The sequence below is a fragment of the Callospermophilus lateralis genome, chromosome 3 (assembly GCF_048772815.1).
Source record: "Callospermophilus lateralis isolate mCalLat2 chromosome 3, mCalLat2.hap1, whole genome shotgun sequence".
NCBI lineage: Eukaryota > Metazoa > Chordata > Mammalia > Rodentia > Sciuridae > Callospermophilus > Callospermophilus lateralis.
Window position 1 is genome coordinate 48,027,705 of NC_135307.1, and position 17,885 is coordinate 48,045,589.

Below are 17,885 nucleotides of genomic sequence, written 5' to 3' on the forward strand. Positions count from 1 at the left end.
TTCCTTCAGTATCATCCAGGCTGGCTTTATGACACCCACTATCACAGCATCATACCCACTAAGCCAAGTATCTCCCAGGAGAGTGGGTGGTCTCTTCCTAGTCTAAGGGTGGGAAGTCATTCATACACTGGACCGGAGGAAACAGGCTTGACCCTCGCAGAGGAGAATGGACAGGACTGAAAGAAGCTCAACTATCATAGGTCCAAGGGTGTCTAAATCTGAAGAAAACACAACTTAAATTATATGAAATACCTAGATTACATATCCAAAGAAATATCTAAAAACTATAATTTGGCCAGGTATAAAGCCTGGCTCATGGTTAGAGCAAAAATATGCTTTTTTGTGTTTTATTTTTCCAAATATATAATTTTAAAATATGTATTATGTGTATATTACTATAGTCATTAATTGTTCATTCACCAATACATTTTTTAATATTTATTTTTTTTTGTTTTAGGTGGACACAATATCTTTATTTTATTTTTATGTGGTGCTGAGGATCAAACCCAGTAACTCACGCACGCTGGGCGAGTGCTCCTACCTCTCAGTCACAACCCCAGCCCACCAAATACATATTTGAGCACCTATTTTGTGCCCAACATATACATTATTAAGAAAGAAGGAAGGCCCCTTGCCTTTAGAAAGCCTGCATTACCTCAGAGGTAGATCAGCAGTTAACATATACCCAAATACATAAACATGATGAGATTGGAAGACTAGAGCAAAGACAAATAAGGAAACCAGAAAGAGAGGCAGACAGGAGGCCACTGGAAAAGAGGTCGCCAGAGAAGGCTGTCTGAGGAGATGACAGTGAAGCTGGGGTATGAAAGTTGAGAAGGAGCCAGTCATTCCAGGAAGAGAAAGGGTGCTAAAGTGTAGTTCCCCAAACAGGAGAGGCTCAGTGTATAGAGTGAAGAAATCCCACTCTGAATATCTTCTAAAGTTACTTTAAACAATGAAAACAGGTTTGGAAACAGCACATCCAATTGGAAGAAACCTCCATGCTGATTTTGGGGAATATCCTCAATTTCCAAGTGGAGTCAAGACCCAGAGCAGTTCCCTTGACTCACAGAGCTGGAGGCCACAGCATTGACCTAGAATGCTGATCTCCTGTGTTCATTGTATACCTTCCCAGGTGACCTGTGGCCTCTCCTGAGTTGATGCAAATTAATCACACTCTTCCCTGAACACTGACTATCCACAAAGGGTTTGTTGCTAACTTGTCCTTCTTGAGTGAAAATGGGCTAAAACTCTAACAACTTTAGGATATTATCTAAAAAAAAGAAAATTCTATGAATTGTTTTTTTTTACTTTTCATAATATAATAGGACACAAATACAGAAATCGCTTAAATTATAAGGCTGTTTTTTTTGGAGTATTTAGCATTAATAAGTCAGATCTGGTAATGAGAAGTTGACTATAGTAGGTTGTATTTTTCATAAAAAAGTGAAATGCATATCCCAGATAGATTTTGATTACCAAAAATTGATGATATTCAGTTTTATTCACATGGTTTTTGCTCTAATCAGGAAGCATGCAACATATTCGGTACTCACAAAGTTGCACTGGAGAAAATATTCAGTAACCCCCAAATGGGAAAATTTTATTCTGTATGAACTTGGCCCAGAGTATATAAACTGCATTTTGTTCTATTTATCATCTTGCAAACGTCTTCATTATTTCAAAATGAAATATCAGCTGTGCCCTGATAGCAAAGCAGAAGCAATATAGGCTATTTTAGCCATCTCAACAAGAATATTCTGAGGATTAATCCATTTTCCAGGAATGCCAAACATTATTATGAATTTTTGGTCAAGGTACATAGTTATATTATCAGCCTTAAATTTGTTTGTTGAAAGAAATTTATGATTTTCATTCTGGCTTGTTTTCTCAACACTGCCAGCTTCTCTCACGCCACAGGAAAATCCCAGATAAGTAACTGAGTGTTCTTTCCATGGCACATGAAAATATTTTCATGGAAATATTTCAGGTCTTTTGGGATAGGAACCTGCTCTTTATGGAGGCTACTGAGGCATAAGCACTCCTGGTAATTTTGTTTTACTGGTGGGAGATTGTTTAGAGTTTAACTAGAAGTCATTTAAAATTAAATAACAATAATAGAAAACAGAAAAGTAAACAATCTTTGTGAACATTTGTTTTACTTTTTTGAGCTGCTGATTGAACCAAAGGTCTTGTACATGCTAAGCATACACTCTACCACTGAGTTGCATCCCCTGCTCTTTGTTTTCCTTCTTAAATTTAGAGCTAGAACTTATCTCAGTTAGCCCTTGAATTGACAATGAATTAGACATGGTACTAGCTCCAAATTCTCCTTCCAAACACCTGCCCTTAAAATAGACTACCTAAAGGGCTGAGGGGTGTAGCCTAGAGGTAGAGTGCCTGCCTGTTATGTACAAGTCCCTGGGTTTGATCCCCAGCATGTGGGGAAAGAAAAATCATCTGAGAAAAGTTTGTGATTGCATAACAAACACTGAGAAACACAAATCAATTGTTTTTAATTCAAAATAATACCAAAACAGTTTGTTCATTTATATTAAATTATAATAACCCCAAATTAGAATTAAAACTATGACTTAAAAATATCAAAATATCTCACATATGGAAACCTGTGACGTACATTGGCTAAATAAGTAAGTGTTATGATTCGGAAGTTAGTTTTTCCCCAAAAGCTCATGTGTAAGACAATGCAAGAAGGTTTAGAGGAGAAGTGATTGTGTTATGAGAGTCTTAACCGAACCAGTGAATTAATCCCCTGATTGGATTAATTGAAGGTTAGTAGGGTGTGGCTGAAGGAGGTGGGTCCCGGGGAGCATGGCTTTAGGATACACATTTGGTCTATGGGGAGTAGAAGTCTCTCTCTCTGCATTCTGATCATTGTGTGAGCAGTTTCCCTCCCTGATACTCTTCCGCAATGATGTTCTGCCTCACCTTGAGCCCCATGAAATAGAGCTGGCTTACTATGAACTGAGATCTCTGAAACTGTGAGCCCCCAAATAAACTTTTCCTCCTCTAAAATTGTTCTTATCAGGACTTTTAGTGACAGCAGTGGAAAAGCTAACTAAAACAGTAATCAATAAAATTGCTGAAAATTTAAAAGCAGCTGGGGCAAAACCTTGGATGAATGCTGGGGAGAGGAGCAAAGGAAATGGTCTTCATGTTGATGTTGATTTAGAAGTAAGTCACTTTCCCATGGCAAAGATAAGAGAGGCATTTAAGAATTATTTACCTTTCAGCTTAAAAAAAAAAAAAGATGTCTATTGAAAAGAACCCTATTGACAGGCATGAAGACATCATCACTTTTCCTTCCCACCTGCTGGCTGGGATCATCACAGAAGGAGAAGCCTTTGTGATCCAGTGGTAAAAAGAGGCAAGAAATATTAAAACAATACACACCTTTGATTGTTAAGTAAGGGAGAATTTTCTAAGGATGTTTAATTAGTTGAGGCACAATAGTTACTGTGCTATAAACACTTAATCTTTATTTCTAAAGATTTAGACACACAAATCAAGGAGTAATTAAATACTTTACAAAGGTTCCACATTAAAAGTCATAAAAATAGCATACTCCCCTATGAAGTGACTTTAAGAAGAATTCTATTTACAAAAGTAAATTCAGGAGCATTTCAAGATTATAAACTGAATTACAGTTGATTTAACATACCTTTGTAATTTTATGTGTAGAGAACTAACTTGATTTTTCTCCTTATTGATAAAACTCCATGTTAGCAAGATTCTTTTGGATAAGATCTTTTTTTCTCTCCAATACCTCAAATTCTTCTCTTTTGTCATTACTGGCCTGGTGAAGAAATGATTATACTTCTCAGTAGCAACAAAAGCTGACAAGCAGGGAGTACTTCCTATGGATAAGGCTGTTATTGTACCCAACCCAGCCCAGGGCTTGGGTTTATGTTTAGTGGGAGGACCACCAAAATGTGAAGGAGGCAGAAGGTCAAGACTACCTTCTGTTAATGCTTCTGAGTTTTCCAGAGTTGGGATACAACTCACTATTCCAAACAGAGGAAGAACACTGTCAAAAATAAAAATTCATTGGATTAACCAAAGGGGAATGAAGGGCAGGGAACAGGATAGGAAAAGGAAAGATAGTGAAATGAATCTGACATTACTTTCCTATGTACATATATGAATACACCACAATGAATCTTACCACCATATACGTCCACAACTCTGGGGTTCTAATTAGAATAAGATATATCCCATGCTTGTATAGTTATATAAAGGAATCTACTGTCATGTATAATTAAAAACAACCAATAAATATGTATGTGAAGATACTGTAACCATTTCCTACCATTATATGTTGCCATGGATGGATTTAGCTATGTGACAAAGTCCCAATAAAAAATATAGTTTATACAAATGTGGTTCTATTCCTTATTTGCTTTACTCAAGACACATTCTGTCCATGGTTAGAAATAAGCCATGACAGTGGTCTCATCCTGCATTTTTATCTATGATGAGAAATTAGCCGTAACCATGATCTAACTCTGAATGTGATCTTAATATTTTACACCACTGGTAAATCACTAACACATGAAAATAACCCAGCTGCTCTTTTATTACTCTTTTCAATTCTTTAGGCTCTACTGCTTTCACTGAATAACCTATCCTCACCTTTTCCCATGTTCTTTCCTCATTTTAAAGGGATTCTTTCCTTTTTCAAAGAAAAAAAAATCGATTGGAGAAAACATTCTTCTTTCTTTTTTTCCACCCCACTGTTCTGTTGGCCCCAATGGTTGTTCAACATTCTCTCACCTACCTCTAAATTAAGTGTTCATTTAAACTTAACTGCTGTTTTCCCTCCTCCTTGGTAAAAGGGGGCTGTGAATTGCTTCCCAGGCTTTGGCTCCCCACTCTTCTGGGCTCCCAATGAAGCAGCTTCTCACTATAGTCCATCCTCAAATTTCTCTTTTTAATAAAGTTTGTGTTGGGCTTATGTCTCTAAATCATTTTTATCCATCAGAGCCATTTACCTTCTCTCTGGAACAACCAATGCTAGCTCCTCTCCCTTCTCCTGGTACTGATTTTTGACCATATGACCCCACTCAGTAGGACAAAATGTGTTGTTCCTGGCTTTAGATAATATATTCCTATGTCACTCTCACAAATCACAAAATGAGTTCTGGAAAGCAAGCTTTTGCCTTTCTACTTCCACTCATTGCTAACAAAGAAATTTTCATAAATGAAATGAATGAGAACCACAGGTTAATGAGATGTTTAATATTAAGAAGAAGAAGAAAAAGAAGAAGAAGGAAGGAATTATTTATATTACTTTTTACAAAACTTCCCAGAGAGTATTTAGCAATGGTTCCCAAAGGCCGATCCAGTGACAAGTCTGGGATTACTGCATAAGAACCGCCTGGGAGGTTGTTGAACATAAATATTGGTAGGCCACACCCCTAGAGTTCCTGATTCAGTAGGTCTGAGGTTTGGGAGCCACCAATACAGTGTGTAAATCAATCTCAACAGCTTGAGTAAAAGCCCCATAAGCATATATATAACAACATGCAGATGCCAAATTTTCAACTATGTGAGTTTTTAGAATTTGCACTGTGATTAATATGTTTGGGAGAAGTATGAGAAGACTTTTCAGTGAAAGTTAAGTCCTAATGGGAAAAAGGATAAAAGCCAAGGTGTGTATTGGACTGTCCACTCCTCAGCAGCCTGCAACTATATGTCTACAAGGAGATATGAAATTGCCTCTTCCCTTCTCACCTTCCCCAGCACTCACTAGAAAATGTGCAGTTCTTTGACAAGCCTTTACAGGATCAAATTTATTTTATTTTACACTTTATTTATGCTCTATTAAAAAATGAAACAAAAGTGATAAAAAATGATTTAGGGTGAAACAGAATGAACACTTAACTAATTCTCTCTTCCTCAAGCACAATGGCCCCTTTCCCTTCTTGGGAATCAAAATATGAAAGACATGTAAATTACAGCCCCTCAGACTGACTCCACAAATCCTTGTGGCATTTAATGCCACTTTTTCTACACTGAGCTAAGAACCTTCAAATGCATATGTAGTAAAATATCCGCCACCCCACCGGCACCCCCGCCTTGGACCCTGCTTATTTGCATCTGTCAACCCACTCTAAGACAGATTTGTTCCTTCAAGGAAACCATGGAATATTGTTCTTCTTTCCCTAAAAGACCTTCCTACTTCCATTATGTTCTAGGCCTATGTTGTCAAATCCAGGAACCACTATCCCATGTAGCTTTTGAGTATTTGAAATGTGGCTGACTAGTCAATGTTGAGATGTGATCTGTGTGTAAAATAGGCACTGGATTTCAAAGACCTAGAATGAAAAAAATGGAAAATGTTTCAGTATTAACTTTATATTGATGAACATGTTATTATGACACCATTTTGGATATAAGATTGAACAGAGAGCCTACAGATTGGGAGAAAATCTTTACCACCTGCACATCAGATAGGGCATTCATATACAGGATATACAAAGAACTCAAAAACTTAAAACAACAACAATAACAACAACAACAACAAATAATCATATCAATAAGTGGGCAAAGGAACTGAACAGACACTTCACAGAAGAAGAAATACAAATGGTGAACAAATATATGAAAAAAAAATGTTCAACACCTCTAGCAATTAGAGAAATGCAAATTAAAACTGTACTGAGATTCTATCTCACTCCAGTCAGAATGGCAATTATCAAGAATACAAATAACAGTAAATGTTGGGACGGGATATGGGGGAAAAGGTACATTCATATATTGTTTGTGGAACTACAAATAGGTACAACCACTCTGGAAAGCAGTATGGAGATTTCTCAGAAAACTTGGAATGGAGCCATCATTTGACCCAGTTATCCCACTCCTTGGTATTGTACTTAAGAACTTAAAATCAACATACTACAGTGACACAGCCACATCAATGTCTATAGCATCTCCAGTCACAACAGCCAAGGTATGGGACCAAACTAGGTGCCCTTCAATAGATGAATGGTTAAAGAAAATGTGGTATATATACACAATAGAATATTACTCAGCCATAAATAAAAGAATTTATGGCATTTGACGATAAATAGATAGAACTGGAAAATATCTTGCTATGTGAAATAATCTAGGCCCGAAAACCAAAGCCCAAGTGTTCTTTCTGATATGTGGATGCTAACCCACAACAAGGTAGGATGGCGAGGGGAAGAACAGAAGTCCTTTGGATTAGACAAAGGGGAATGAAGGAAGGTAGCAGGGAGGAGAATAAGAAAAACAGTAAAATTAATTGGATTTAACTTTCCTATCCTTGTATATGAATACATGACCAAGGTAACTCACATACAACCACAAGAATGGGATCCTAATTAGAATAAGTTATACTCCATGTATGGATAATATATCAAAATATACTCAATTGTCTTATCTATCTAAAAAGAACAAATAAAAAAGAAGAAACAATAAAAATATGTTATTAAAATAATTTTATGTTTCTTTAAATATGTCTTTTAGAAAACTTAAAATTATAATGCACTAATAAAAACATAAAAAATAAAAATTATGCCTGTGTTGTGCATTTTATTTCTAGAAAAAAGTGCTTTGCTAGGTGAAGACTAGCATTCTGCCTTCCATCTCAGAGATCATTACTTGTGTTTTCTCAATACTCCTGATCCCCTCTCTTGGCTCAGTATACCTACCTCTCATTTGAACATACCTAACTGAAGAGTTCTTGCCTTATTCTGTCTCTGAGTCTCTGTCACAGGTCTGACATGTTTGCCTACCATTATGTCAAATAATGTCTTCCTTTTTATTGTATTTTTTTATTTCAACAGATTTTTAATTCCCACTTCTTCCATGAAATCTTCCATTTCTTAAAGAAGACAAAACATCTGTCTATTATTCACTTTCTGGACATTCCAGTTTGGTCACGGAAGTAGCAGGGTTATTTCTGATTTTTTTTAAAGAATATTAATTTATTCATTTACTCAATAACATCCACTGGGCACCTGCTGGAGTCCAGGCACTGTTCTAGCCACAGGGGATACCTAATAATGTCAGCACACAGGCTTAAAATGATGTGTGGAATGATGTCAACAGGAACACATACACTAAACCAGTGTTCTCCTGCCCTCAGACCCAGAGGACTCTCTGCTTGCAAACACCTTCTGAGGAAGGATTTAAATGCAGTGCTCATATAACACAAGTCTTCCGGCTTGAAAACCTGAAACTGCATGACTATATATTAAATATTTCCCTTCAACCACAATGTATATTCCCTTATGTTTCACTGACTACCTTAAAAACTCCATCTTCTTGTATTCTATATTTTGCTGAGCCAGGATTAAACACCATGCTTTCACATGAGTGTGTGTGTGTGTGACTGTGTATTTATATGGCCATTTATCTCTCACAATGTGGATTCCATTTTTGTTCCCCCTTGGAGATGAGGAAACTGGGACTAAGGGAAGTTAAATACCTTAATGAGGTCACAGGGGCAATGAGTAAAGAAGTAAGGATTTGAACCTAGGCAGTCTCACTTTAGAACCACAGTTATTAACCACTATACAAACACCAAGGACCATTTAAGCATGATGCTGGCACAATCTGGTGCCAAATAATGACTATACAGGAGAATGACATCTGGAGGGGAAGAGAGAAAAAAGAAAGAATATGAGAGAAATATTACTAATTATTTTATTTGAACCCCTAAAGAACATGAAGCCAGAACATACCCTTCGGTCTTCCTAGTTTCCCAAGTAAATAGAATCTTTTATAATTTGTATAATTTGGGGGAGGGTCTACTCACAACTATATACAAAATTCTGCTTGTGCATAAAGAGAACTATAAAAAGTGTGTATGTACTCTATAGGAAGAATCTCAAAGGAAATTTGATTCTATACAACTTTCATGTGTACAGCATCTTGGCCAAATATCCTTTTCTAAAATTATGTAGGAGTACTTAGAATAAGCTAGTTGTCATGTGGCAAGCCTCTGTTCACATTAGGCCTATTCCTGGAACTATCCCTACATGGAGCAGAATATAAGCTGTTTTCTATATAGTCAGGTGCCACAGTGTCTAAAATCTCTTCACAAAAATTTACCATTTATAATTTCAAATCATCTTTTAAAATGCAACGTGTGCTTCTGTTCAACCTGATAGATTGGAAATGTATGCTTATCTCAAACCATTCTTCAAAGTTCATTAACATGACAGCATCTCAGTCCCACCACTGTTTGTTTGTAGATCCAGTTCTCATTCTTCCTTTATTTGGTTCTGCTCAAATGTGGAGGGACTAACCCTTGCCATGCTGGGCCTTCCAAGCTTACATAGGTTCAGCAAGCAAGAGCACTGTTAGGGGGAGACTGAAGGGGATAAGAAGGGAGAAATTAGAGTATTTCTCACTTTACTTGTCTGCTTTAGGCAGAGGATGTAGCAGTGGCTGGGTCTCTTTTGAAGCTCCCGCTATAACAGGTAGACCCACCACAATTATAGCTCTACCAGGGTTACCAAAACTTACCTTCTTGCTTTGTCCAATCAGTATGGGGTAGTAGAGCTATTGCTAATCACTGGGTTGCCTCATTACTTCTGTTTGCTCCTTGTCAGTTCTATCTTCTGTATAATTAATTCCTTGCATTAAATTACCATTGTTTCAAATACTTAGGGTGTATTTTCTTGGTTGGGTCTTGACTAATATAGCTAGTAAAAGAACAACAATCATAAATAAGCATAAACTAATAAGAACAAAGACGAAGAACAAGAAGTACCCATGGATGGGTGCAACATATATTTTTGTAATATGAAAATGTCTGGAGGAATGGATGAGAGAGAGCTGTAGCAGGGGAGAGGCTGCTACACCCTAAGTACTTGAGGAGGAGGATACCAGGAAAAACCCTGGGAAGCTTCAGGCCTTGGGGACACTGGATACTTTGGAAGGTAGGAATATGTGACTGAAAAGAGAAGGATTGCTTTAGAGTCCACACATATTGTCCTTATCCACCTCCCAGGTAGGAACCTGAAGCTTATTCTGTGGAGGCTGAATCAGCACAACCTCAGACTAGGGATAGCAAAAGACAGGAGAGTGGCTCCTTGCTAGAAACATAGTATTATAGTTTGGATGTGAGGTTTCCCCCAAAAGCTCACATCTGAGACAATACAAGAAGGTTCAGAGAAGACATGATTGGGTCAAGAGAGGCTTAACCCAATCAGTGAATTAATCACCTGATGGGATTCATTGAGTGGTAACTGAAGGCCGGTGGGGTATAACTGGAGGAGGTGGGGCATTGGGGTGTAGCTTCGAGTATATATTTTATATTTGGTGAGTGAAGTCTTTCTTTCTGCTTCTTATTACTATGTGAGCTGCTTCTCTTTGCCACACTCTTCTTCCATAACATCCAGCCTCACCTTGAGCCCTGAGGAATGGAGTCTGCTGTCTATGGATTGAGAACTCTGAAATCATGAGCCCCAAATAAACTTTGCCTCCTCTACAGTTGTTTTGATTGGGTCCTTTTAGTCACAGCAGAGAAAAAGCTGACTAAAATACATTGTAATGATGTGGATTTTTTTTTTTTATTCTCTGCCACACACGACTTGGAGTAAAAGATTCCTCACTGGAAAAAAAAAAAAAAAAGTCTCCCCAACTATTGACATTGGAAATGGAAGAGGAAGTTTCTAACAAACTAACCAGATTATTGTGGGGGGAAAAAAAAAAAACAAAAACAACCACCTTCAACAAGCCCTACCACGTCATTTGCTATTAGTTTGACAGTATGGAAAACAGTAGTGAAAAGGAAACTGTAGAAGCATTTGTGAAAAAAATAGCAACTAGCAATAGTCTTACGAAAATAAAAGAATAAAAATGAGGCAATAATGTACTCCAGGAAAATAAAGCATTAAGTGTCACTTGCTACCGCAGTGGGCAATGTTTGCATAGTCAAAATAATTAAACAGTTCATTACTGACGAAAAATTGGACAGATGAAGGGAAGGGAAATAGGGGCTAGGTATAATTATAAATGCCATGAATAACTACACATTTTATTCATATTAGTGCTATAATAGTTTCCTAATCTATTCCATTCCTCTCTTCTAGCTTCTGGTGGTTGCCAGAATCCTTGGTGTACATTGGCTTTTAGCTGCATAATTCCAATTCCTACTTTTAGTGTCATGTGGCTATCTTTCCTCCACATCTGTTTCGGTCTCTTCTTCTAAGGATACAAGTCATACTGGATTTAGGGCCCACCTATTTTAGTATAATTCCATCTCAGTGAATATCATCTACACCAAATAAAGTCACTTTTTGAGGTTCTGAGAAGGACATGATTTGGGGCAGAGAGCATTATTCAATTCAATACAATCAGTATAAGCATAATAGTTAGAAATATACAAATGAATTCTAATGAAATAGCTAAAAGTCAAGGGTTCTTACCGCTGGAATGGAAACTAATGGGTTTAAGGAAATAACATTTATGCTTCTAAGGCTTGGAACATACATGCCTATGGCATACTGACACCTAGATACCCTCCTTCAGATCAGAGAAGAGGATCATACTTCTTCTGGTTGACTGGCCAAGAGACTAGTTTTTAACAACAGGTTTGAGAGAAAATGACACTTTTGGTCAGATCTATATTTGCCAGTATGAGACCATCACCTCTATTCTTCATGCTACAGGGATGGTGAAAGCATGTATGAAAACAGAGTTTCTGTCAACCTGAATGACTTCAGTGAGCATAGTCTCCCGTTGCTACGGTCCCTAAAGTCCATATATGAAAATACTAAACCCCAAGCTAATAGATTTAGGAGGTGAAGCATTTGGGAGGTGATTAGGTTTTGAACAGGATTAATACTCTTATAAAAGAGATTCTGCATGCTACTTTGCCCTGCCCACCATGCTACTATATAGTGAGAAGGGGCTGACTATATGCCAGGAAATGGACCCTCACCAGCACCAAATCAAGGCAAATGCCTTGATCTTTCACTTTCTGGACTCCATAATTGTGAGAAATAAATTTCTGTTGTTTATTAGCCACCCATAATGGTGTTTTGCTGTAGCAGCCTGAATGGACCAAGACATCTATTCATATTAAAGTGAAGTTGGAATGACCACACCCCCCCAAATCCTGTACTCTATTGAGATTTGTGGTTGTTACTGATGTTATAGCAGCATAACCTAGTCTATCTTGTTGAACACAAGGCTTAGGGTTAATATTTGAATTTTATACAATGAATGTTTATTATTGTGATAAAAGTAAAAATGAATAAATAAGTTGTAAATGAGAATGTAAGAAATAACAGCATTAGTAATTTTAGTAGGTTTTTTTAAAGTGCATGGTATTCCAAGAGCACTGGATTCTAAGTTGCTGTAGGCATTGTCAGAGTGCGACATGGAAGAGGGGCATGATGGCACACACTTATAATTCTAGCTACTCAAAAGACTATGGTGAGAGTATTGAGAGTATGAGCCCAGCCTGAGCAACAGAGCAAGACCTGGTCTCAACAGCAACAGCAGCAACAACAATAAAAAGTAGAGCATGGGATCATCAGATCAAACAAACCTCATAACTTTTTAGGAACTGTTTTCCCTCTCCTTGGATATTATTACTTGAACAGTGGTACACTGAATTAATCCAAGTATGATAGAGCTCATTCTACAATATCTCATGTGTTGGCTATAGCAAAATGAATGTGTTTATTTCCTGGGAGTCTAGTCTTTACTTTTTGGGTTCTTTTTGTGCCTAATCCTTTTCTTTGCTGAATGAAAAACAATAGATTCTAAAAATTTATTTTCAAAATCTTTTCTCGAAGGCTGTTTTTTTTTCATTCTGAAAATGATCAATTGCATTCTTTGGCATGAATTTATCCCCATTTAAAAATGTAGCCATCTCCTGTAGAATGTAAGAGTAAAGAGATTCCAATACTTTAGTCTACTCCTGTCCAATCACTATCACCATTATATCAATTGCCTAATTGGTAAATCCCATTGATGTTTCCATCAATCTTCCATTGCATAGTTAGTTGCAAATACTCTGGGTTTTCAGTTTTCTCTATGGTTGGGGTCTTTATTCAATATACTTTTTATTGCTGTGCAGGTCAAGTACCATCTAGTATACAGTTATCATCTTCAGGGTACCTGGAAGGGTTGTATTATTCTTTCCTCTTGAAGTTAGTAGGCAAGGGCATGTGCTAATTCCAATTAATGAATGCTATTTTCATGAAAATACTTATATAACAATGAATACATAAACCTCCAGTTATTTGGCATATCTATTTCAAGAAGAAAGCAATTCAATTCTAGTCCAGCAAAATGAAACAGTTTTGAAAGTTCATGGTCATGAGGTTCCTATCCTCAAAGAGCTCCTCAAATTTGAGCTCTTCGAGGCATAGCTAGTCTGGAACCAACATGCTAGGTGCTCAAAAACATATTTGTTGAGTAGATGAATGAAAAATTGGGGGGAAATGAGTGAATGATCATAATTTCAATATCACATCTTGTTTAAATCATTCTTATATCTCCTGTATACCCATTTGAAAACTAATTTAGGGAGTCACCCTTAAATGAGTAAGAATTTATTCCTGAGTAAGACTAGAAACAATATTATGTTTTTTTAAAGAAAGTGAACACAGATTCTAAGCATGAGTATTGCTTCTGTTTCTGAAACCTATAACAAAAGATGATCCAGGGTCCTTGAATTTGAATGAAATTTGTGATTTTTCTTCTTTATCTGTTTTGGTTTAATGACTTGAAGCTGTTTCCGACTGAATTTTGTATACTTACAAAATCTGTATGCTGAAACTCAAATCCCCAGTGTGATGGTATTTGGAAGTGAACTTTTGGGAAGTGATTATGTTTAGAAGTCATGAGGGCGAAACATCCATCATGGAAATAGTGACTTTATAAGAAAAGGAAGAGATAGCTGAACTTTCTGTCATGGCCAAGTGAGGATACAGTGAGAAGGAGGCTGTCTGCAAACCAAGGAGAGGGCCCTCACAAAAAAATGAGCTTCTCTGACCTTGATTTTAGACTCTCCAACTTCCAAAACTGTGAAAAATACTCTTCAGTTATTTAAGTCACCCAGCCATGTTTTTTGTTACAGCAGCTAAGTCAGACGCCAAATTCTCATTTTCTCTTTTTCAATGAGAAATGTAATATTATTTACACTTTACAGTCACTTTCTCCTGTTTCCAGAAACCAGTCTAAGATTCTCCAGATTCTGTAGATAGATTAAGTAACATGTCCATATAGTGACTACTCTGACTTATTAAGTATTTCCTGAGACAGTAATGATTTGATCAACTACCATTGTTGGATAGCACTCTTAGGCTTCAACCAATAAATGGAGACTTTCATTAAACTCTAACAACTTCTAATGGCAATAGGGAGTTCCATAATTCAACCACAGGATAAACTTTTTAAAAAATGTTTTAGGATCATATTAAGCCTTATAAGATTTTGTTATTTTTGTTTTGTTTTTTGTTTGTTTTTGCTCTTGGTAGATAGATATAATACATTGCCCTGATTTTTATCTCCCTTCAAGAGCAAATTCATTTCCCTAGAAACATGGTATTTTGAATTGGTAAAGAGTTATAGGAATAAATTCTTTAGGCACCATTTAAGAAGCTTACTTGAAATTTTGGAGTCTCACACCAAATGCTTACTATTAAATAGCAATATGTTATATGAAATGTCAAATGAAAATGCTATCATAATTCACTGGATAAAGTTGAATTTTTACATCATTTTGATAAATTTTCCTCATTTACCAATATAGCCACAAATCATAACTTAAGGTTGTCAAGTGAAGGAAATAAAATATTACATACCTTCAGATGACCTCTATCCAGAAATTCTTTTCACTGTTCACATTTTATCTGTCAAATAGTACTTTCTTTAAAAAGCAAATACAAATGCCATTATAGGGAGACGCTACCAGCCTGGGACAAGTTCTAGCATTTAGAACTCTGACAGATTTTAATTTGGATATCAGCCAAAGTCAATAAAACTTGTTCATGCAGAAACTTACCTGGTTTTCACCACATCCAGGGGGTGCATCAGGCAAATTTCTACAAGACCTGAAAGATGATAAAGGATAGTCCAATAAACACTTATGTAAACACTGGTTCTTATTCCTTGACCCTATTAATTTCTCAAAGTTGAAGATCCAAATAAATAATTTGGAACTTTGGACCTGACAACCAATAGAAGTAGACTAGTTACAAAAGACAAAAGCTTAACATGATTTTATTTCAATGGGAGTAGAATTTTTGAGTATTTTCTTAAAAGTGCTCTGTAGCTTGGTAGGGCTAATGGGGAAAAATGAAAAAGGAATCAGCCTGTATTCCAATCATGTAAGCAGGTATTATTGCAATCTCAATCCAGCTCAATTGATAAAGACTGGGAACATCTATTATTTATAGAAATAAACATTAAAATGGAATCAGATGAACTGTTACCATAGGCCTAGAAGTGGCCTCAAGAAACTGAATCATACTATATACTTCTTGGCAATCGTATTACCTAGTATGAAGTCACAGCCTAAATAATGTGTTAGGGAATAGATTTTAATAATTTCTCTTTTTACATCAAATTGAAAGTCTAACATAAGAAAGAAGATGACTCAAATATCCAGTTCCATTTAACAATCTATCCTAATTGCTAGTTTAAGACACATTAATTAATTGCTAGTTCAAGACAAATGAGACCTAGAAAATTTGCTCTCACCAAGCTGGTATTTAAATTTAAATTCATCAGTCACAGATAAACACAAAATAAAATGATTTAATCTTCTCACTCATGCATAATGTAAAAATTATATTGCCAATCATCAACTATAAAACCACTTTTCCTGGGAGGGAGGAACATTAGAACTTCATAGTAACTTTAGGAGGGTTGTGAAAAATGCACAAGAAACTTAAATAATTATATATTTAGATCAGTGCTTTTCTAATAGACTTTTTAAAATTTTACATTCAATATAAAACCAGAATAATAGACACTTAAGAGATAAAATAGCGTGCTGGGGTTGTGGCTCAGCAATAGTGTGCTCACCTAGCATGTGTAAGTTGCTGGGTTCAATCCTCAGCACCACATAAAAATGAATAAATAAAATAAAGTTATTGCATCCAAATACAACAAAAAAGTATACTTAAAAAATTTTTTAAAAAATATCTACAAGTGAAGTTTACTTTTTAATGGGCTAAACTATATAAACCTTCTACTCATTTTATGGATAAAAAACACAATAAAAACTTAAGCAAACTACAGTATGAAAATAATTTGAAAAACATGAAAAGAATCATACTGTATATCAGGAAGTTAAAATCTTCCATTGTTATTTTCATTTGAGGCAACTGCTGCTTTATCACAATAACAAGCAAAATAGACTTGCTACTTGATTTGTTTAAAGTAGGAGAAAGACTGATTTTATAAAGGAAACCCAAAAGTATACTGATGTTGTAAACTTAATATATCATAAATGTTTTTGATGTTTCTACAGATTTGTGGCACTTTAGTGAGCATAACAATTCTGTATGGTTCCAATGAAGCTGGGAATGTGACTACTATGGGCACAGGAAGGCATGGGCTAGCCTCTGAACTTGTAAGTTAGGATATTACTGAATGAATGCTCCCTTCTGCTTAAGTACATGCCTTCACGGGGGCCAATATTGCTGGGAAAGGATTAACATTAGTTTGTTTTTAATGCTTCTCCCACTTTCCATCTTTTCTGAAAGGCTGTCCTGGCCCATTCAACCCAAACCTACACTGAACATTAGTTCCACTCTCTTTCCTCTGATAAAAGCTGAGCTATACCTCTTTTCCTAATAAAAGTACAAACACTGTCATGCAATGATTAGTTGGCAAAAGAACAGCTTCTCAGTATTCAATTTCTTGGGATTTTTCTTTTTTTCTAGAATGTTTTACTCCTATAAGGACACACACACACACACACACACACACACACACACACACTTCTTCTGAGAATTCTACTCATCTTCAAATCTCAATTTTGGCAACCATTTTCCCAGAAATCCTGGGGCAGAGATGATTAGTTATCCTTTCGTATTCATCCCCTCTTTTTTTCTGGCTACCCAGAATAAATAATGCATTTCCCAGTTTTCCCTGCTGCTGGACATTGCCATGTGATTAAGTTCTGGCTAATGGGATGTAAGTAAAAGTGGCTTGAGCAATATCTAGGAGTCTTTCAATGGCAGAGAAATTGTTCCTGTCATTCTTTCCCCTCCTTCCTATTGTGGAATGGGGAAATGGAGTTGAAATAGCCATCTTGGACAAGGTGACTTTGGGAATTGAGGCCACAAATAGCATAGTAACAAGACAGAAGTAGTCCTTGACATTGTGGAGTTGTAGTCTGTCTACCTCTAGATATTCATTTTGGAGAAAATTTTCTGTTTACTTTAAACTACTGCTATTTGCATTTCTGCCACATGCAATTGACCTAATTCTGTCTGATTAGGAGCCATTTAATGTGCACTACCAGAACCCTGAGCTTGTATTCTGACACTGCAACCATCTATGTTCTTGTCTGAAAGCTCCATGAGGGCAGAAACTCCACCTGCTTTGTTCATCTTTGCATTCTTATCACTTTGCATGATGATTGCACTCGGTAAGATCAAGAAAATATTTGATGAATAAACAAATGAATGCTGAGTTGTGTTTCTGTGCATGCCATCATAATTTTCAAAATAAACTGAACTGGTAGCTACTTATTCTGCACTTATTTCATTAGTTCGAACATTATACAAATAAGCAGGTAAGGGCAGAGAAGTAATCATAAAAATGTTACTAAATAAAGCATAAGAAGTACTTGAATACAGAATTGCAGTGTTGTTTATCACACATCTAGATGTTCAGCTATTAAGTAAATGTGGAAA

At 36.3% G+C, this 17,885-nt stretch overlaps 1 protein-coding gene across 5 annotated transcripts in view; it reads right to left on the minus strand.

Moving 5' to 3' along the window:
- The window catches only part of Slc25a21 (solute carrier family 25 member 21), a 502,454-nt gene that overhangs the window by 184,532 nt on the left and 300,037 nt on the right, over positions 1 to 17,885 (minus strand). For all 5 annotated transcript variants that reach the window (XM_076850212.2, XM_076850211.2, XM_076850213.2 and 2 more), the window contains one exon: positions 15,020 to 15,068. In XM_076850212.2, coding sequence (XP_076706327.1) covers positions 15,020 to 15,048 — 29 coding nt within the window. In that variant the 5' untranslated portion in view covers positions 15,049 to 15,068. The remainder of the gene's footprint in view (positions 1 to 15,019; positions 15,069 to 17,885) is intronic.